This window comes from Typopeltis vanoorti, chromosome 21 (assembly GCF_054136105.1).
Source record: "Typopeltis vanoorti isolate ZY-2024b chromosome 21, IOZ_Tvanoo_1.0, whole genome shotgun sequence".
NCBI classification, from domain to species: domain Eukaryota; kingdom Metazoa; phylum Arthropoda; class Arachnida; order Uropygi; family Thelyphonidae; genus Typopeltis; species Typopeltis vanoorti.
Window position 1 is genome coordinate 42974231 of NC_143569.1, and position 22483 is coordinate 42996713.

Sequence of the window (22483 nt, forward strand, 5' to 3'; positions counted from 1 at the left end):
GAGACAAAGAAGAAGTAAAGAACTATAGATGAATTAATATTTTCTTTAATCTGTACAAAATTATCACAAAAGCAATAACAAACAGGTTAACCCCTCTTCTAGACTCAAATCAACCTGCAGAGGTTGATTTGAGTCTAGAAGAGGGGTTAACCTGGCTTTAACACAATTGATCATATTCATGTAGTAAAACAAATAATAGAAAAAGCATAAGAAAATCAATTATGTATTGGTTTAGCCTTTATTGATTATGAAAAAAACATTTGATTCCATCAAAACTAGTGCAATAATCAAAGCACTCCAGAATTAGGGAGTTCCTGGAGAATATATGGACCACCTCCAGGAAATATACCACACTGCATCAATGACAATCCAACTTCACATGAGTAGCAATAAAATATCAATTGAAAAATGTGTCTGACATGAAATACTCTATCCAACTGTGTTCCATTAATTCTTATCTATCACCCAAAATCTTTACAGCAGTCCAAGAAATATTTAATAATATAAACTGGACAAACCTTGGTATAAAAATTAATAACAGAAACTTAACACATCTAAGACATGCAGATGATACCATAATTTTTGCAAACACTCCAGAAGAAAGCAGAAAAGCTGGCCTAAAAATAAACAGAGAAAAAACTAAAATCATGTTTAATCATTTTGTAACACTAAAAAACATAATAGAAAACAATTTCTTGGAAAGAGTCTCTTCATATACATATTTAGATCATCTTCTCATTAATCTAAACTGTGGACTCCAGACAATTGAAAAGCAATTTTCAAAATAATGGTGTCCCACTCTGTTTAAAAAGCAAGACATTTAACCAGTGTTTACTTCGAGGCATCACATATGGTTGTGAAACTTGGTCTCTAACAAAAGCACTGACAAATAAACTAGCAACAACTCAGATAAAAATGGAGAGGCTGATGCTAGGCATCGTTCTTCACCACAAGCGACTAAAATGGAAATGGGCTGGACATTCATCTTCCAGAAGAGAAGATGAGCAATGGACCACCATACTAATGAACTGGATTCCAAAAGAAGGGAAACAAGGCTGAGGACATCCTAAAAGAAGGTAGAGTGATGCATTATTAAATATTGTTGGGAAAAATTGATCAGCCATTGGCAAGAACAGTGAAAGGTGGAAGGAACTGGAGGACTTTGTCCAGCCAGCAGGACAGAAAATGACTGAAAAGAACACATCAATTGCCTTAGCAATGTCATAATGCAATGCAGATATCTTTATGAACATGTATAATGCTACGCATTATATATACACCTTTTGGCAACTTGTATATGGAAATATGACTTCTGCATCACTTCAACCTTGGTATCACTTCTGGGTCTGGCTCCTACTTATAAGACCTCAATAATGGTTGAAACCAGTCTGAGTAGTGGCTTTTCCCATAATGCATAGCATTATACATGTCCGTAAAGATATGTGCATTGCATTATGGGATATTAAGGCAATTAATGTGAAGTCATTGGCCTCTATATACAAGTAGCCCAGTCGTAAAGTGCCATCATGCACAAACTTTGTTTGCTTACACTTGTGTAAAGGATGAAACCAAGAATATAATTTCTTGGCATCTTTAATTTATAGTATAACCAAGTGAAATCACACCATCATCCAGCCTAATAGTATGGTAAACTAAAAGCATTAACACACAGAGCCAGAGCTGTCTGTTCAACCGACACTGTTCTTACCACTGATCTCACCTATCTCTGCCACATTTTTTTTTAGTGAATGGCTTATAATCCCCAGAAAACAGACAAATACTAATGACCCTTTCCTCAATCCCCTCATTAATATGTAAGCAAAATTATACGTTCATGGCACATCTAAAAAAGATTTTAAAAAATAATAACTATAAGCTTCACACCACATTTAAACCATATATAAAAATGGCAACCCTTGTCTGTTAACGTGAAGACAAACGTTCTCCTTTATCACATCCAAAAAGTATGTGAAGTGCCCTGTACTTGTGACCTGGCTTACTATGGACAGACAGGAAGATTTGTTGACATCCACCTTGGAGAACATAAATACATTTGGCAATACATATGGTAGGTCAGTCCTAGCAGCCTTGGACAACTCCTTCACAATAGGATAGATAGAAGAAAATAAAAGTGCTACACAGAGTCATTACAAATCAGAGACTTTTTTTTTTCTTGGAATCAGCTGTAACCTTAAAACATTCCCCAAACCTCAACAAATATGGCTGTGTCGATTTACCAAAAATCTGGGAGAGAGAGAGAGAGAGAGAGAGTAATTTTAAGATTATAATACTTGTTTACCTATCTCCATAACCAACAACAGATGGTGGTTACAGAGATAGCTATTTCATTCCTTTGTTTCATTACAAGTTTAAACTGTTCTCACTATTGACTAATTGTTAATGTTTGAATATTGTGACAAATAGTTTGTGCTCTGATGATACTGTGTGAAAAAAAAACAGCGAAGTATTAGCAGCTAAGTCAATAAATTTTTTTTTCCTTATTTATGTCTATGTTGTAAATTGTACATAAAAAAAAAAAAAAACTCAACATGAACTGCCAACATAAGCTTCTCTACTCATCCAAAGCAAAAAACTCTATGTTAACCTGTATTATATTAACCTGTGATTGTAAGACATAGTCAACAACAACAAAGGGAAATATGAATTAATTAAGAACTATGACAGTTGTTTCAAAGACCCAACATTGTATAATTTATAAGAATTAACCTGCAAAAACAAGAAAAGACCTGCAGGAAGACTTCTGAGCAATTGGATGAATGTGGTAATGAAAACCTAAGACAGAGGATAAATGCCATACTCTAAATACAGCCTATGATAGAGAAGGATGTTGATGGCAGCAACCAACCTAAATGGTCTATTAAGCTGTTGAAGGCAAAAAAGGATATAGTTAGGGTAAAGTGTAAAATTATGCATTTCAGGATGAAAAGATTACAAGGGGGGGGGGGGTATAGTACAATGACAGAACTATACTCAAAAAAACTTCATCAAAAAACTGATGAATATAGGGATTTGGAGATACTGGTGGATAGGAAGTTGAAATTCAAAGGTCATTTTGCTAAAGGTGGTCAAAGCAGCTCATAGGATTGCTTAGTTCTTGAATAACATACTAAGAAGCAGAAATAAAAAAAAGTTATCAGGAGACCAGGAAGTAATCGAAATGATTCAGAGATGAGTGACTAAGATGGTGACAAGTCTGTGGAATACTCTCTTTGAAGATAGGCTGAAAGTTTGTAGGTTACAAAGTTTAGTTGATAGGCAGAAAAGAGTTGACATGATAGAAACTTTTAAGATATTAAAGGGGTTTTATAAAATTGATGCAAGTGAAATATCAAAATATATGACAAATAGTCAGAGAACTAGGCCATCCATTGGAATGTGTGTAAAAGTGTGGTTAAGCAGGGGTGTGTGGACTAGATTTTTTGCATGGAGAGTGATGAGTGAGTCGAATGGATTGCCAAAATTAGCTGTGAGTTTCCTGATGGTGAATGGATTCAAGGAGAGATATAATAGGATTTGTGTGTATGTGATGGTTGATTTGAGTCTCCTGTGATGAGTCTCAAGACTCCATGGAAATGCTGTAAATAATAATAATAATATTTATAAGAGATGGATAAGGTCCCGTCTGAATTCTGTGCGTGGATCTAATTAACTGGGTTTCTTGGGGATGAGGAAGTGGAGGAAAGGATCCAGAGGTGAATGATCAATACAGTGAGTTCAAAGAAGAAAGAAAAATTTTAAAAAGTGAAAGTTGAAAAATGATTTTTTTTTTAACCAGACATCACAAGAACATATTTTCTTCAGTATTTTTCAGCAATGTAACAAATGAAAATTTGCACTATTAAATAAAAAGTTTTGAATGGAGTACACTGATCCACAATAATTGGCAACTCATTTTCTGCCTCATACTACACACTAAAAATCTCTGCATCTCAGCAATAATGGCCATTGAATGATGTGTTAGCGGTTGCAAAGTCCTAGTTCTTCACTGAGTGATCTGTCCGTGAAGATGATTGGTTTATAGTATGACTCAGAAGATGAGTGATAAGTAACTGCATTTAGCTGTGTGCATAACTGTGTTAATCAATTTATGTGATTTTTATGCTAACTATCTTATAATAATTTTACAAAAAACAAGCAAAAAAAGTATTTTAATCATTAAGCATCACTTCTGAGGGCACCTAATCACTGCAATTCTGAAGAAAAAAAGTAGGAAAAAATGAGAAAAATATGTATTTTTTTTCTCCAGGATGATACAGATGTATAATTTTGTATTCATCTTTTATGTTGCTTTTATATATGTTCCCTAATTTTACTTTGTTTTACAGTTTAACATTTGTATATAAAGAAAGAAATATCTGATACAAAAAAAAAGGTAAAATGCATTTTTGTAATGAAATTGATATAGATGTTGAAGGAATAATAATGATCATAAAAAAATTTCAAATTTTTAAAAGACTGATTTCTTGAGGTTTTTATATATATATTAGATGATTTATTATATATATAAAGCAGCAAAAGGTTTGTAAAATCTGTGAAACAGTTATTCCAATTAAGTTTTGTATGCAAAAATAAATTACACATTATTTTTTATAGAGATACTATAACTTTACTTACCATTGCAGCTGCTGGAGTCGTTGAGGCCAATTATAGAAAAGAAGAGAGGATTACAGCCCTGACGACGTCCTGTAATTAATAAAGTTATCATCATCATCAAATCTTTTACAATCTCAAGACTTAGAGATAATATTATTATTACACCCTCCAAGGAGTCGGCAGACTCATCGTGGGAGGTTCAGAGGTTCATTCAACTGACAACATATTGATCATACTGAATCTTAAAATCTTTAACACACTCCTTGCATTATCAACATATTCTGGTAATGCATTCCATTCACTGACAACTCTCCATGTAAAAAATCTACTTCTCGCACCCCTCTTCACTACACTTTTACGTAACTTCCAGAGATGACCTCTGGTTCTTCTCCTCTCACCTTCTACTCTTTTTATAATCCCTCTGGATTAAACTGATAAAATCCTCTCACTAACTTAAATATCTCTATCATATCACCTTTCTTACTCCTTTTCTCCTTTCAACTCTTCAATCCACATTTCTTCAACCTCTCTCCATAGCCAGCATTCCGAAGTCCCAATATTGTTTTAGTCACTCGCCTCTGGACCCTCTCCAATGTCTTCACATCACACTGAAAACCAGGTGACCAGATATGAGCACAATAGTCCAAGTGTGGCCTGACCAGTGCCTTATACAGTGGCACAACCACTTCCTTATCCCTACATGTTAGAGTACTTCTTATCACAGCTGCATTAAGATGTACAGTCTTTGCAACACTTGCAATATGCCCTCCAAAATTCAGTCTACTGTCAACCATCACTTGCAAATCTTGAATCTCATCCACTTCCTGCAGTATATTAAGGCTCTGTACTATATTGATAGTACAGATATTTCTGCACTCCAAAATACAACACCTTACACTTGTTAATATTAAAAATATTAAAATATAGTATATTAAACTGTGTAAATATCATATGCATCATGCACCATGTCTCTGACAGGTAGCAATTAAACATGTAGTACACAGAATTCCTTAATTCATTATTTCTATCTTTAAAACCACTACTCATCTTCATCTTCCTTATACCCTCTTTTACCTTGCGGTGTCGAGGGTCCATTGATCATCGGACCTCATTCCGTTCACAGGATAAGGTGGTCAGCCTTATGCCCCGGTGTATCCTATGGCCTGTAGTGTTGAGTTCTCAAGGCCAGTTTGCCTGCTTTGTGGGATGAAAAACCCCAGAATAAACTGGGGAAAAAACCCTGCTGTCCACGCCCAAGACTGGCTAACTTGGCTATGGCTGAGGAAGATCCTTCAGCTCCTCATGTCACCGACGGGAATCGAACCTAGGACACTCCTTCCTCAGGCATATGGTTGCAAAGCGCATAGCCACTAGGCTAACCGCGCAGACTAACCACTACTCTTAAACTTAAAAAATTACTTCTTTGTTTACTACTTCTTTTTCATGAGTAAAAGGCTATTGTTTCTTCCTCTTCTTCTACTACATAATCTTCTCAGTATTAATCTGATAAAAAACCCTAATATATAAAATCTTCTTATATGGATCAAATCACTTATTTTCCTCCTATCTATCAAGCATTACAAATTACATTCTCATGATTCATCCTTAAAAAAGTAAGGTGATCAACAGAATAACACATGGAACTACATTATATAAACTGGAACAAATGGGACTGAATATGATAGTGGTGATACGAATAACAGAGATGAGAGAGAGAGAGAGAGGGGGGGGGGGTGACTGATGGACAAACATCAGAGTAGTATGTGAGGGAATTGAATCAAGAAGAAGATGGATGACTAGTGGTGTACCACAGGGCTCCATACTTGGACAACTGCTATTTAATTTGTATATTAGTGATATAAGATGATTTAAGGGGAAATATCCAGTTGTTTGCCAATGATGAAAAACTGAGAACAGCGATAGTTAATGAAGATAACAGAGATTCTGAAGGATGACTTAAATAAGCTGCCATTATGGGCAAAGGATAATGATTACTAGTTTAACATGGCAAAGTGTAAATAAGGTCATGCATGTACTTTGAGAAGAGATCACAAGCTGCATGCTACATTGATGGAATTGAACTGCAGGAAATTAATGAGTCCTGGAATTTAGGTGTGATTGTGAAATAGTGAGTAGAAGCTCACAGGGGAATTTGCCCTCTGAACTTCATGTTGTACCTCATCATGTTGAAGAACATAATGACAAGCAGAGATAGGGAAGTTATTATTTCTCTTCATAAGGTTTAATACGGCTATATTTGGATTACTGAAAACACAGACCTGGTTTTCTGGCTTCATTGGGATTTGGAGATGGTAAAGAGAATCAAAAGCTAATTGATAAGCAGTAAAGAGGAATGTATGATAGAAACATGTTTGATAAAAATAATAAATACGATAAAAACATGTGGGATATGTGGCAGAAAGTGAGTGAATACAGAGCCCCCCCCCCAACTCCTTCCTAAAAATTATGCAAGAGTGTTGCTCCTTGGGTACATTTCCCACAGCTAGACTTTCATTGAAGAGTCAGGTCAACAGAGCTGTCAGTTGTTTAGCATATTCTCTCAAAACTCGTGGTGAAATACCATCCAATCCCACAACTTTACTTACATCCAGAGTGTTCAGTATTTGGAACACCCTCTCCTCTTGCACTTCTAAAACTTGAACCTGCCCTATCCCTCTAATATTAAAATTTACTCCTGCAGGATGAAATACTCCAATAAAGTGTTCATTAAACAATTCCACTATGTCCTCTGCATCAGTCACTCTATTCCCATTTTTATTCCACAATGTCATTCTTCCACATTCATTTCTCCTCCTACTGGCCACATAGTTAAAACATTTCCTAGGATTTTCTTTGGATCTTAGTGCCAATCGCTTCTCATATTCCAGTTTTGCCTTCCTCACCATGCTAGTCATTCTCCTGACCTAAGTCTTATATTCCTTATGCATCTACTCTCCACCCCTCTCCTTATATCTCTTCCATTATCTCTGCTTCACCTGCAGTTCCTGTTTGATATTGTTTGTCATCCACTTTACACCAAATTGTGTTCACTTCTTCACTCGTGAATACAGCTTACTATTGCTGCTAACAAATATTCCTTCAAAATTTCCCAAGCACTAATGATATCCTGGCCTTTTAATTCTGCCCTCCATGGAACTGCCCCAAGTTGATACTAAGACTATTATAATCACCTACCTTATAATTCCAAATATGTTCCCTTTTCCTTCATACTTCTGCATGTGTCTATTCATTTTACAAGTCAAAACCACATGGTCACTTTCTCCAACATGGTCTGTTGGAGAAAGTGAGGGGGAGACATGTCATCTCTGTTATTATCAACTCTTCCGATGCTATGACCAAATCCAAAACTCTTGAATCTCTTGTTCCCTCTACTGCATGTTGCCTAAGACATTTGTCCCTCAAGAATTCTAGAAATTCCATTCCCTTATTACTACATGCATTTTCCTCTTCCCAGCTTATACTGCTGTAGTTAAAATCTCGCATAACAATCATTCTTCTTGCACTTGCCAAGCTCAACTACCTAAACATCTCTTGGTCCCCACCCTCTGTGCTCCTTGGTTTGTAGCAATACCCCACTAAACATCCTGTCTTGGCCACCTCAAACCACATGCTTTCAAAACCATTAGTGTCACTGCCTTTCAAAGCCTTCACTCTTAGAGGACATGTCATCACTTATCATAAGCGAAAAATGCTGTACCCTGCTACTTCAATTCCTGTTATTATATCACCTTCCGTCAACCACGTCTTAGAGATCCCAATAATCCTTGGCGAGGCTGATGCTATCAGTGCCACCAATTCATCTCCTTTATTTTGGATACTCCTGGTATTAGCATAATGCATAAAGATGCATCTGCTTCTATACCTATCATTATCTCCTCCAGACCCCACTGGACTTAGTGTTACCTGATGTCATCCCCCTTCCCCACAAGCACCCATTCCCACAAGAGGCCACCACTGCTACCATCCACCCTGGGAATTCTAGTTTCCCTGCACTGACACTGACTCGTTCAGAAAACAGCAATCGTTCCTGATGCCTACATCCTTCCTCATTCAAATACAAGCAGTCTCTTGCATACAGCTCCCTTCTGTCCTCAAATGGTCTCCAAGCATCCACATATTCCAATCCTCTCTTCTGACACATTCTGGTTATTATGCTATTCATTATTACTGCACTTCTGCTCAGCTCATTACTATCATACCTGAAAAACACACACAATCTTTCTTCTCTGCGTTTTCTTTTGCACAACCTCAAGCAAGAATCTCAGATCTCTCGCCACTTGATTTACATTGCCTCTCAAGTCATTCGTGCCCATCATCACAATCGTTTCATCCACCCTTTCACCCTGCTTAATTGCCATAGTCACACTTTCTATCGTTCCTCTGGGCAAACACTCCTCTGGCATCCTATCTTGTACACCATGGATCATCGAGTCTCTATACATCACACCTGTTACCACTCTGTTCTTTGACTGCTCACCTGCATCCCTCACTCTCTCTCCTCTAACCCTTTCTCTCTGTGTTCCCCCTACTTACCTGCTGTCCTGGCATCACTCTATCCATGGTTCCAGCACTCCCTCACATTCTTCTCATTTCCTCTCTGACTGTTTCCATTCTTCCCTCTTCTATTATTCCCATACCTCTTTCTCATTCCCTCTCTTCTACTACTCCTATTCTCTCCTCTTCTATCATTCCCATAACTCTCTCTCACTCCTACTCTGATTCGTCTAATCTTATCTTTCATACTTCTCATCTCATTCCCGAGACATCCCACCTCCTCTCTCAGCTCATCAATCTCTCTCTCTCTCTCTCTCTCTCTACAAGTTAGTCACTCTTACATGGCATTCATCCTCCCAATCAAGACCATCTCCGAAAACTTCACAATCATTCACGCCTTCCACACTCCTCACTCTTATTTTTTCATCCATATTTCGCTTATTTCTCAGCTATCACACTATTTGTCTCTCGAGATTCTCCCATCTTTGACACAACGAGGTCGGTTATCATAATATCCAACTCATTAAGTTCCTCCCATTGCCTACATTTTGCATATACACGCACTCCCCTTCTCTCACCTGCCACATATCCAACTGCTGGGACGCATACATCCTGCAAGCACCGTATGCCACAAAATCCTTTATTATGTTATGCAAAATAGAGTCCTTAAATCTGGGAGGACTTGGTGGCAGTGGCACACCATTTGTAATTGGACTGCGGCTGTCACCATCATTCACTTAGTGCCGAGGAACTATTAAATTAAACACTAAATACTACTTAAACCAAACACTAAATACTATGTTATATGCTCTACTGTAAGCTAATTTACTTATGCAATACTACAAGTATAAACTATATTTAACTATACTAAATAAGGAAAATTTCTCTTCTACTGCAGATGTGTGAGACTCTAACTCGTCTTCTCGGTAACCAAAAATAATACAATATAACAGTGAAAAAACTCCAAAAGCAGCGCCACTAAAGAACACTTGTGTTACTGAGAAAAAAATGAAGCACAATTCATGACAGAAGTCACACTATATACCGTTTAAAAACACTTTTTATACCACAGCTCAAATCCACTGCCACGTGCTTCACTGACTCTAGTGCTAACCTTTTCTTGAAATGTAATGTAATGCAGATAGAAGAAATGTGATTCGGAGAGTCCAATAGATAGAAGGAAGAGGAAGGCAGGTATGATTGAGGCATATTTGTTTCACAATTCAAACAAATATCATACTTGATTTTAAAAAAGATTTTGTATTTTCATTAAAAACTACACCAAGATTCAGAAGTGTGTTGGCAACAGCAGCATTCTCTCTGATGGAAAGCATGAGTTTTGCTAAAGGAAGATCATGTAATCTAGTTACATATTATAACAAGTTGGCAAATGCATTGGACAAGGATACTGCAAAGGCCTTTGATACATAGCTACATGACTAGCTAGTAATTAAATTAGAACAGATGAGGGTGCATACTAGATTAGTGTGTAGGACTGGATATTGGCTGTCTGATATGCATCAGAAAATTGTGTATTGGAAGGCTGGGGTATGGTGTGCTGCAAGGATTTGTTCGAGGATTGTTGCTGTTTAAATTGTGTATTAAAGATATTAGCAAACGGCATGCAGATGATGTCAAAGTTGGGAAGAACTGTGAGTAGAGTAAAGCAGATACTGTGGCTTGCAAAAGGACTTGAATAAACTGGATGAGTGTGGTTAATAGTTCAATGCTACAAAGTGTAAGGTTTTAAAATTTGGTAAACAAAGATGGGTTGGATAATATTTTAGAGGAGATAAAGGATATGAGGGATCTGGGGGTTTACAAGAATGTAAAATTCAGGGACACATTGCTAAAATTGCAAGGACAACAGCACAGTGGATTATTGCAATGAGATACTGATATTTTATTTTTTATTATTTTTATTACATGACACTTCCAAGGAGTCCAAAGACTCATCGAGGGAGTGAGGGACTAACTCTCCATCTCCAGCACACAATCTATCAACTACAATGAACCACAACTACCATCTTCATCTACACCAACACCATCTACCACCCACCACCACCACTAGTATTTTCAAAGACAATCACAAACATCCATGCCCATAGCAGGATTCGAACCTGTAGCCTTTTTTGATGGGAGAGAGCGGATACGCTAACCACTTAGCCAACCAGGCCGGTAATCATTTTGCATTTTATTGTTTTAGCAAGGTCAGCAATCCTATTGAACTTCTGCTAGATTTTCATCTGGCATCAAATAGCTATTAAATAATTAGGTTATTATATATGCCTGGCAACACACTACCATCTTGCTTACATTCAGCATTACAATATAAAAGTAAGGATGTTATGGTTCCATTGTATAAGACTTTGATCTGGCTGAATATGGATTATTGTATACAGATTTGATCACCTAGTTTTCAAAAGGATGAGGAGATATTGGAAAGGATCCAGAGTTAATGGACTAAGGTGGATTCTGGTCTCTGAAACATTGAGTATGAAGAGACAAATTGAAGAAATGCAATCTGCAGTGTCCGATAGACAGAAGGAAGAGGAAGGGAGTTATGATTGAGGCATAAGTTGATATAGGGTTATTACCAGATTAAAGTGAATGAGGGTTTCATAAAATAAATGGGGAGAGACAGTGGAAGAAGAAAAGGCAATCCCTTTAGGCTCTATAAGGAGGTTGTGAACAGTGGGTGAAGAGCAGCTTTTTTGCAAAAAAAGCTGCTCTTCACTAGTAGGTGATTGATTGGATGAGTAGTAGTTGACTGATTGGAATGCATTGCCTGAGAATATGGTGAGTGCAGAGACAGTGAATGCCTGACGTGTGACTATAGGACCTATTACAATCAGTTTTTGACCCCACGGAGATCTGATAATAATAATATAAGCCAGAGCTGTTCAAAGCACTGCCCACGGGTCGCATGCAGCCCGCGGTGAGATTTTGTGCAGCCTGCCTGTGGGTTTTGATTTTCACGAGTGAAAAAATAAAATAATTTAAATTGAATGTGTATTAGATATTTTAATTCTATCAGTAATTGATAATCTCAATGCTGGTAATTTTATTTGGTGTTTTTACATCACTATATCCCCACGTGTTTTTCAAATATTAGATGTGACAAAGAAGCGTTCTTACACTATTTGTTCCAAAGCACATGCTTCGAGCACTCACAGGGAACATGAGTGCATGATTAGTGTTGTTCGTTTGTTCAGCTTCCGAGGTTGTGTCACTGTTGCTCACCAGATACGCATTGTGATGTGGCCCTCGGATAAATCTTTTATTTTTAATGCGGCCCGCGAATTACCTAAAGTTGGACAGCCCTGATATAAGCTACTGAAATATATTAAAAACGATACATATATTCACTAAACACACATATATATATATGTTACCGCTAAAGTGCGAAAACCGTTAATGTGCACATTACCTAGCTAATCTGCAGATTAACTGATTTGCTCCGTTAATGTGCGGAATCAAGAGTTTTCCACATTTTACCTAGGTAATGTGCACATTAACAGCTTCCGTATCGTTAAAGTTCAAAAGTTTGTTTCTGTCATTTCCTTTCCCTACTCCTTCCCCCCTCTCCCTCCACTTTTAGTTTGGTTTTTTAATAAGTAAACATAATTTTATCATGTTTTTTTTCTTAATTGTAATAATATTTTAAACCATTTGATTCCTTGTATTATATTAATTGATTGATGATTGATTCTATCAATCATTGATAGAATTTGATTGTTTGATTGTATTAACTTGATTCTTTAGATATCAAAAAATAAATAAATAACATTATCTTAATTTAAACATACAGAAACGTTGCTGTTGTTCCAGCAAAGATGTTAGGGCTTCCCTCGATGAGTCTGTCGACTCCTTGGAGTTTTCCGGAACAATAATAATAATAATAAAGATCTTATTTTCACTTTAACGAGTGCCTAGTAGGTAATGTGCAGATTACCTAGGTAATTTGAGAAATGAAACAATTTTCCGCACATTAACGGATCACCGTAGTTAGCCTGCACAATACCTAGATAATCTGCAGAATAACTGATTTCTGCACTTTAGCGGTAACATATATAATATGAGGGTGGTCTGAAAAGTTCTCAGCCTCGCCCATCACTATCGGCAAGATTTTTTTTTCCTAAGTTGATACATCTGTCATAAACATCCATGTGAAATTGCAAGTCATTTCTATCAAGTAGTTTGTTTTATACAGCTAAACTAAACTCTTCCTCACTGGGCAGCACTTTTCTTCGAATCAATAGGTGATTGCAGCTGTAGAGGGGTATTTTGCAGATCTTACTGAGAACCACCAGAGAAACAGGATAATGGCACTGGAGCATCGCTATAATAAATGTATTAGTCTTAAGGGAGATTATGTTGAAAAATAAAAATAATTTTGAAATTATAAATTCGTTTTTTCATTATTAGGCCGAGAATTTTCAGACCACTCTTGTACATAAATGGAAATAAATTTAAACTAGTTTTCCCTCTTAAATTTCATACTTTGGAATGTAACCTCTTCTTAATAAGGGATTTTTGTAAGTGTATATATATATATATATATCATACATATCTTCATATATATGATATGTAAATCTTTCTGTCACATCTTGTGAACTATTACTTCTGTTTTTATTTTCTCTAGTGCGAGATACTTATGGATGACTACCTTATTGTTTAACATTCTTCCTTATTTGAATTATTTGTCATCCTAGTTGCACTTAAAATGACTATTCAGTCCAAAATATCCATACAATTTTTAACTATCCTTAAATATTTTTGTAACTGTGTTCATGGTAAGCAGCATGTGTTGAAACTAAATTATTATAAATAAAACAAAACTTTGATATGAGATTATGACAGACAACTGCTGCCATCTCATATCCTTAAATCCAATTAGTATATTAATGTGTAAAATACTGCAAGTTTTATGCTAAATTATTCTGAGTTGTAGTTTTAAAAACTTGAGTTTCTTGGAAGCGAGACACCTAGTTGCCTACACACCAAACATCAACTAATTTGAGAAATGGCTAATAAAAGAGCCAAAATGGTTCTGTAGTCATTCATGAACCTATAATGATCTTTCTTCTGGCAGTTCAGCATTACCATAAGCATTTCTGAAAATTAAAATACTACCTATATTTTAATCACAATAAATAATACTTGAAAAATATTCTGAAGAATGATGCTTAACATTGAGAGGATGGTGTGAATATTATAGTTAATATATAAATAAGCAATAAAGAACTGTGCAATCACTGAGGAAAAACTATATAGACAATAATGTCTTACCATTACATGGATTTCTCACAGGAATTTGAATTTCATGATCTAAAAGAAAAGATATAAAAATGTCTTGGGTATAGAAGGGTATAGTATTATAATAATTTTACCATTTTATATTTTATACTGTAGATCATATTTTCATGTGATATATATTAAGGAAGGTTATTATTAAATATTAAAGAAAAAATTAATATATAAAGAATATTAAAGAAAAAAAAAGCAGTGAAATTATAGAAACTAATCTGAAGGAACAATGTAGGAAACATCTGTAATATTTTCATAAACTAGACATTATAAAGGTGAAAAAGTATACAGCAGGAACTGAGCACTGGTAACATAGAAAGTTAAATGAATCAGTAGATGGGATTAGGAAGGAAAGATATCACTATAAACAAGCTGTTTTCTTTTTAGTAGAGCTAAGAAGTTTTAGGAAGATTTTCTGGAAGAGAACCATTTCATATGTGATATGGATATATAATTTATGATATTGATTTTATGGTTTGGGAGTTGTAAAAGATCAACAGTTGCTCAGAAGAAAAAACATTTTTTTGCATATAATTTTTTTTCATTCTGAATATCTGTCACCAGAGATGCAGCACAAATGTTACTGCTATGGTGACAGGTGTAGCACCTGTTGCCTTATCCAGAAATCCAGTTGCCAAAGACAGCTAGACATACTTTGCTGACTTTCACATATAATAAATAGTAATGCAGTCCAGTCTATGTTAACAAGGACAACAGAGTTTGTATTTTACTGTTTTAGCAAGGTCAGCAATGCTATTGTACTTGTGCTAGATTTTCATCTGGCTTCATACAAAGAACCAAATGACTTAAATAATTAGGATATTAGGTATTACAGTGAGCATTCCCTTGGAAAATACTTTCCTGGTTGGAGGAAATGACTAGACCTACTAAGTGGTAGATAACCTTTTGCCTGGCAAAACACTACCATCTTGCTTACTGGGGACCTGAAGTAGCAGTTACCATGTTTTGTTCCCAGAGAAGGGGTTCCAGTTTCTGTCTCCTCCCTCTCCATATACAAATATACACACTCTTTCAACATGTCATGTATACAACAGTAAAGCAGTTCTGTAGGCCAGCTACCACACGGTACAGAGGACTAAATCAGAGAATAATTAGGAGACTTCCTGATCAGCTGATGCATAATCACACCGCCATTTATGTTACTAGTTCATAACCGGAAGGATGCCATGTAATGGTATACATAAGGTATTGTTGAGGCCACATTATGGCATGGAAATTGAATAGTCTATATACAGGTGACATGTCTAAGAGTCATAGTATTGTTGGATCATAACTTCTTCTCAATCACATCTTATCGTCTATAACTCTCTCTCTCGTTGGTATTTATTGGTTGTAGGCTGATATATCAATCGAAATGAAGAAAATTTATGTTATATTGCACCACTCCATATTCAGAAATTGCAAGAGCAACTTAGATAAATCAACCTTCAACTGTATCAGGTAATCATAAGTTGATTTTAGGCCGAGGTTTTTATTTTTATTACATAGAGTTTCAAATTATTTTAATGAGCAGTGCAATGAAACAATCAGGCAAATACAAGATTCAATTCAAACAAAATTATTTAATGCTGTGACACATAAATTACATCATAACACAATATTCCAACAGGGACATTATGATTGAACGAATATAAAGCTCTCATTAAGTCACTAGTATACTACTCAGCTGAGCTTAAACTTTATAATTAAAGATTATATTTAACAGATCTTATCCTTCTTATTACAAAGAACTTATATCATAACTCTACTCTGATTAAGGTTACATTTCAAAACATTTTTAAATATCAAATCAGTTCAAGATATTCAGAAGAATACAACTCATGAACATTCAGACATTCATTTGGAATTCTCTAGGCTCAGTCAATCAATTTTAGTTCATGTAAGTTCGAGATTCCTAAATTACATCAAATAGGCTTCACAGTGTTCTCATTCAGTTAATGAACACTTAATTCAATAACATAGCATTTATCATTTGAAGAGGAAAAGTCTTAGCACATCACATATTAAATCTTGACTAGCTGAATACGAAAGTAAATTGTTCCTAGTTGCAACTAGGAACAATTTACTTTCGGAGGAATTAATTTTCGTTACTTCTCACTAAGTATAGTAAAGGTAATCTTAACAGGATATAGCTTCATCACATCATAAGGAGATCGAACAATAATTTTAAAGTCCTTGCTGACTTTTGCTTTGTAGTAACACAAACTTAAAAGAATTTTCCACTTCCGCGACTGATTTATAGACTTGGGAGAATATAACCTTTATATACTTGGTTTAAATTATCTACCTATTTCTTCTTTTTCTTATATGTATTATCATATTTCCTGCACTATTCCACTGCTAGGTGTTAGGAAATTTTGGTATAAATCCAACTCAGAAAAAGGTAAGTTAAAATATCAAGCGAATCCCAGTCCTTTTAATTCCGTTTTCGGCACGTCAAAATTCCTCCCAGTCTCCCGCTACCGTTCTCTATATTTTTCTACTCGATTCTCTTTACTTTCATTTTCGTATCCACTCCTTCTTTTTCCTGCCCGTAACTGGTTTTCACTGGTTAGGCTCACATCAAACTTTTTTTTCCCTTCGTATATAGTAGTTCACGCTCCAACACGCACTAGGAGAAATTTGCATGTTTTCTCACAACAACCAATCAAATGATATCACAAAGAATCTTCTGGATATATTAAAATTACATACATTATAGTTTCTAATATTATTATTAAAAGAATAAAGCGAATAAAATAAATGACACTTTAATATAGAAGCTTTTCATGTCTATAATATATTTAAAAATTACATAAATAAAATTAACTAACAAAACTAAAAAGGAATTCATAAGCAGGAGACTAACAAAATAAATTTAAATAAATCCTGCTTATGATATGGTAGGTCTTGTTAATTATGAATGAAGTATTATTAATTATAAATATCTTCATTCACAATTTCTGGGTGCTGCTATAGACCAGGTGATGGAATAGATGGAGGAGATGGTATGCATAAACAAACTGATGAAATGAGTGGAAGGAGGGTAATTATTATGGGGGATTTCAACTATGGTAACATTGATTGGAAGGAGGAGAGGACACATGTGAGGAAGGAAATGGATTTTATTCAATTATTAAGGGATAACTATCTGAAACAGCATGTAATTGAAAATACTAGGGGTGTGAGAGTGCTTGACCTGGTAATAGTATCTGAGAATTTGACTGTAATGAATATGACCATGTTGCCACCTATTGGTGAGAGTGATCATAAGGTCTTGACCTGGGAGGTGGCTAAAGGTGTGAAATTTGTGATTAAGACAGGGCATATGTGGAATTACCGTGCTGGCAAGTATGACAAGCTTAGGAGATTGCTTGGATCAGTGCCATGGCATGTACAACTGCAAGGGCTGGACGTCGATAGAGCATGGGAAGTGATCAAAGAGCATTTACAAGCGGTTATGGCTGATTGTATACCTAAGGTCCGAATAGTGAAACAAGGAGGGGTTAAATGGATGAATAACACCATTAAGCTTGAGCTGCAAAAAAAGAAACAACTATGGAGGGAATTTAAAGAACGGGGTGACCTGCAGGCACACGAACGGTATAAAGTACAGGCTAGAAGGGTAACGAGTGTGGTAAAAACAGCAAAAGCTGATTATGAAAGGAAACTAGCTATGCAAGCAAAAGAGAATCCCAAACAGTTCTTTCAATATGCTGCAAGCAAGAGAAAAACTGTACATGGCAAAATGATTTTAAGGAATGACGATGGTAAAGAGTTCACTGAACCAGTCGATATAGTGGAGTTACTGAGCGCGCACTTTGCAAAAGTATATCATCCAGGTGGTGACGTTGAAAAAATGAAGGAACCATTAGTTTATATGGGAATTGTGATGAATGAAGTGGAGGTGAATAGTCTATTACAGAACCTTAATGTGAATACATCTGTGGGATTGGATGGTATACCGGCACGGGTCTTGCATGAAGCGGCTAATGAATTATCAGTGCCCTTGACCATGTTGTTTAATCTGAGTCTCAGGTCTGGCTTAGTCCCGAAGGCGTGGAAAGAGGGGAAAATAGTTCCACTGCATAAAGGAGGATCCAAGACTATGGTTGCAAATTACCGACCGATCAGCATATCAGGAGTCGTTGTCAAGGTCTTGGAGAAAGTAGTCAAGGGAAAAATACAGGAATGGATTGATGAAAATGAGATACTGTACAGAGGACAGCATGGCTTTGTGAAGGGTAGATCATGCCTCAGTAACTTGCTCAAGTTTTATAACAGGGTGACGGCTGAACTGGATAAAGGAAATGGGTTTACAGTGATACTGCTGGACCTGGCAAAGGCGTTTGACAGGATACCACATGGAATTCTAATCCGTAAACTACAACATATGGGAATGGATATAGGGTTGGTGAGATGGATAGCTGGGTGGTTGATGGAGAGATATCAAAGAGTAGTTTATTCAGGAGTAGAGTCCAAAAAACGGCCTGTGACTAGTGGTGTGCCACAGGGTTCTGTTCTTGGACCACTGCTGTTTAATCTGTTCATTAACGATATAGAGAATGGTCTAAGTGGGACAGTTCATTTGTTCGCTGATGATGCAAAGTTGGGTAGGGCGATAGTGAATGCAGAAGATGTCAAAGTCTTGCAAGATGACTTAGATAGATTGGAGTTCTGGACTAAGGAGAATGGATGTCAATTTAATGTGACAAAATGTAAGGTTATGCATTTCGGAGTGAAAAGATTAGCAGCAGTATACCACATTGGTGGAACTGTACTACAAGAGATTGATGAGGCCAGGGACTTGGAAGTGTTGGTGGATAGGGAGATGAAGTTTAGGGGGCACATTGCGAAAGTAGCTAAATCAGCTCATCAACTCACTTGGTTGTTGAAAAATACCTTGACGAGCAGAGAAAAACAAGTTATTGTACCTCTGTACCGAGCCCTGATAAGACCTCATCTTGACTACTGTGCCCAGATTTGGTCACCTCGGTTCCTTCTTGATGGGGAGGAGGTTGAGAGGATCCAGAGGCGAGTGACTAAGATGATAGCAGGTCTATGGAATGCACCATATGAGAACAGGTTGAAGATTTGTGGGTTGCAGAAACTAGTTGATAGGCGAAAAAGGGGAGATATGATTGAGACATTCAAATTGCTAAAAGGATTCTATAGGATTAATTCAGATGATATTTTTGAGATCAGGACTGGTGGTGGGAGAACTAGGGGACACCCATGGAAGCTGGGCAAGAGCGTGGTTAGCAGGGGTGTTAGAGCTGGGTTCTTTACTTTTAGAGTGGTAAATGAGTGGAATAAGCTGCCAGAGTCTGTTGTGGGTGCTATGACAGTGAGCGAGTTCAAGGCAAGGTATGATAGATACTGTGAGAATGTTGAACAGCTGTGTGAACATGATGTTTAGGGCCTCCCTCGATGAGTCTAAGGACTCCTGGAGTAGCCCGTGGTAATAATAATAATAATAATAATAATAATTTAACAGTATGCCCTCTTCCTTGCTACCTTTCCCCCTTAACCTTTGACAAGTTAGCATTATAGTCAATCAAAATAGAGTCATTTCATTTAAAATAAAAAACAATCCTCCTACAAAGAATTCCCCCCAAAATTAAAAAAACTTGAGAAATCTTACAAAAAATATCCTCAACATTAACTTCACTGACATACATGTTATATACAACAACTTAAATTATGTGCACTATCACCTGCAGACATCCAAACGTGTTCTCCTATTTTTAACTCATCTCCAAATCTCTGCCACAACAAGCACAGTAGATCTTATCTGTCCAAACTATGTATGCAATCTGACATTCTTTGCCAGAGGATGTCTAATCTTAAATCTCCCTTTTTTGACTGTCTGTGGCTTAAGATTTCTGAAACTCATTATTCATCATAAAAGCAGCATTCTGACCTCCTTGACTCCTTATCCCTGAAGTTTGATTTCCTGCAGTATAGATTCCCTAACAGTGGCATCATCTTCCATGGTGACAAGAACACACAGAAATTAAACAGATTAGACAGAAAGCCTAAAGTCCTATAAGAGATGCTCTCTATGGGTACTGTTGCTAGTCTTAGCTGTGTTGGGTGGAAGGGCTAAGAATTATTAGTATTATTATTACCCAAAATCTCATGGAGTCGAAGACTCATCTAGGAGGTCCTTTTATCATACACACAGCTCATCACATACCATGCTTTAAACACACTCAAATTCTCTGCAGACACCACACTCTCAGGCAAGGCATTCCAATCATTCACAACTCTGCATGCAAAAAACCTGCTTTTCACTCCCTACTTATACAGCTTCCAGGGATAACCTATGGATCTCCCACTGTTTTCTGTAGAACCTCTCCAACATTGATCATATAACAACCCCTTACTAACTTGTAGGTCTCTATCACATCCCCCCTCCTCCTCCTATCTACGAAACTCTGTAAATTGCATCTTCTCAACCTTTTCCTCATATTCGACATTCCAGAGGTCAGAAACAACCTTAGTCAGTCGCCTCTGGAGACTCCTTCCAACATCTCTTTGTCCTTTTGAAAGCCAGGTGACCAAATCTGATTTGGTTACCTGGCTTTCATGTGTCCATGTGTGGTCAATCAAAGCCTTATACAACAGAACAAGAATCTTCCTACTGCTACAAGGCTGTGTCCTCCACATCATTCCCAGAAGTCTTTGTGTTGTTTAATTTAACCACTGAACAGAATGTGCACAGTACCATAATAAGTTTCATTAACACATACACACATTAATCAATTAACTTATATTTTTGTTTTATTTTATTTTTTAAAAAGTAATTTTATATATTATCATACATACTGTTATTGGCAATGTTTGTGCTCTCACAGTTTCTATCTTCTTCCTCAGGTTTTCTGTTTCCACCATTTGAATAACAAACTTTGATATTCCCATTGTCTGCATTAAACTATTGAAATAATAGGGAAAAAATTATTGTAATATCCGAATTCTCTGTGCAATTTGAAACATACAGTTAGTTTCACATAACATGAACAAATATTGTAAAAATATTCTTAACTTACAGATCCTAACTTAGGTTAACAAATTTTGATTTTTGAGAATCTTCTTTAATATTTTATACAATTGTACTTATCACGTGTAAAGCAATTTTAAAGACTTCTACAAATTGTCTGTATTTTTTTTTTTAAATTACATAAATTCCAAATGTGATATCCAACTATTCATAGCTTTAAAAGAAAAACTCCTTTAAATCTGGTAATTCCAATAAGTGTGATTAGTTTATGCAAATAGTATGATTATGCAAATCTTGGGCTATGTTTCAAGCTAAGGCAAACAAAAACCAAAGAAGTTGTTTTGGCTGATATATAACTTCTTTGGTTTGATATAATAACTTCTCTCCTTGAAATTCTCAAGGAGAGAAGTTATTTCTCTCCTTGAGAATTTCAACAGAATCGCACCAAAAAAAGAACAGAAAGTTACAATACTATAGACACTGATACAGGTCTCATTGTTTAGTTTAACTGATTTGACTAACTTTCTCATATTAACTGAGCTTAACCTCTAAAATGAGCATTAGTATTACTTTGTAAATATGGGTGCAATAAGAATTGCTTTTTTCTCCTTTCTCCGAGAGAATATACCATTACTTTTACAGCTATTCTGATAATCACCATCTATTTTCAAAAATTTCAGAAAATGCAAATGTAATAAGTTATACTTATATTGTTTGTTTTTACTTGATATTTAGTTTATAGTGAGCATTAAAAAATAAGATCAGCAATAAATTATTGAATTGTGCACTATGTGATTGTTAACCAATTACATACTAAAAACACATACTAAAACAAGTTGCAAGTACTTCAGTACTTGCAAGTTCATGATCAAGGGTTAAGGCAGTGCCTCTTAATCCAAGTACTGAAGGATCACCCATTCCTTATTATAGAAAAGACTTACTCTTATTACAAAAATCATTAAACTGAATTTGATCTGCAAACTGTAAATCAATACAAATCTGGACACAGTTTTCAAAACTTGAAGCATCAAATTTCAATTA

General features: G+C 36.0%; 1 protein-coding gene across 1 annotated transcript in view; it reads right to left on the reverse strand.

Annotated features, from left to right (window-relative positions):
* Positions 1-22483, reverse strand: part of LOC150094791 (uncharacterized) — a 210410-nt gene that overhangs the window by 29269 nt on the left and 158658 nt on the right. The window contains exons 9-11 of the mRNA XM_090411345.1: positions 21271-21376; positions 14422-14460; positions 4636-4704 (exon numbers count right to left, since the gene is read on the reverse strand). Of these exons, the coding sequence (XP_090267471.1) occupies positions 4636-4704; positions 14422-14460; positions 21271-21376 (214 nt within the window). The remainder of the gene's footprint in view (positions 1-4635; positions 4705-14421; positions 14461-21270; positions 21377-22483) is intronic.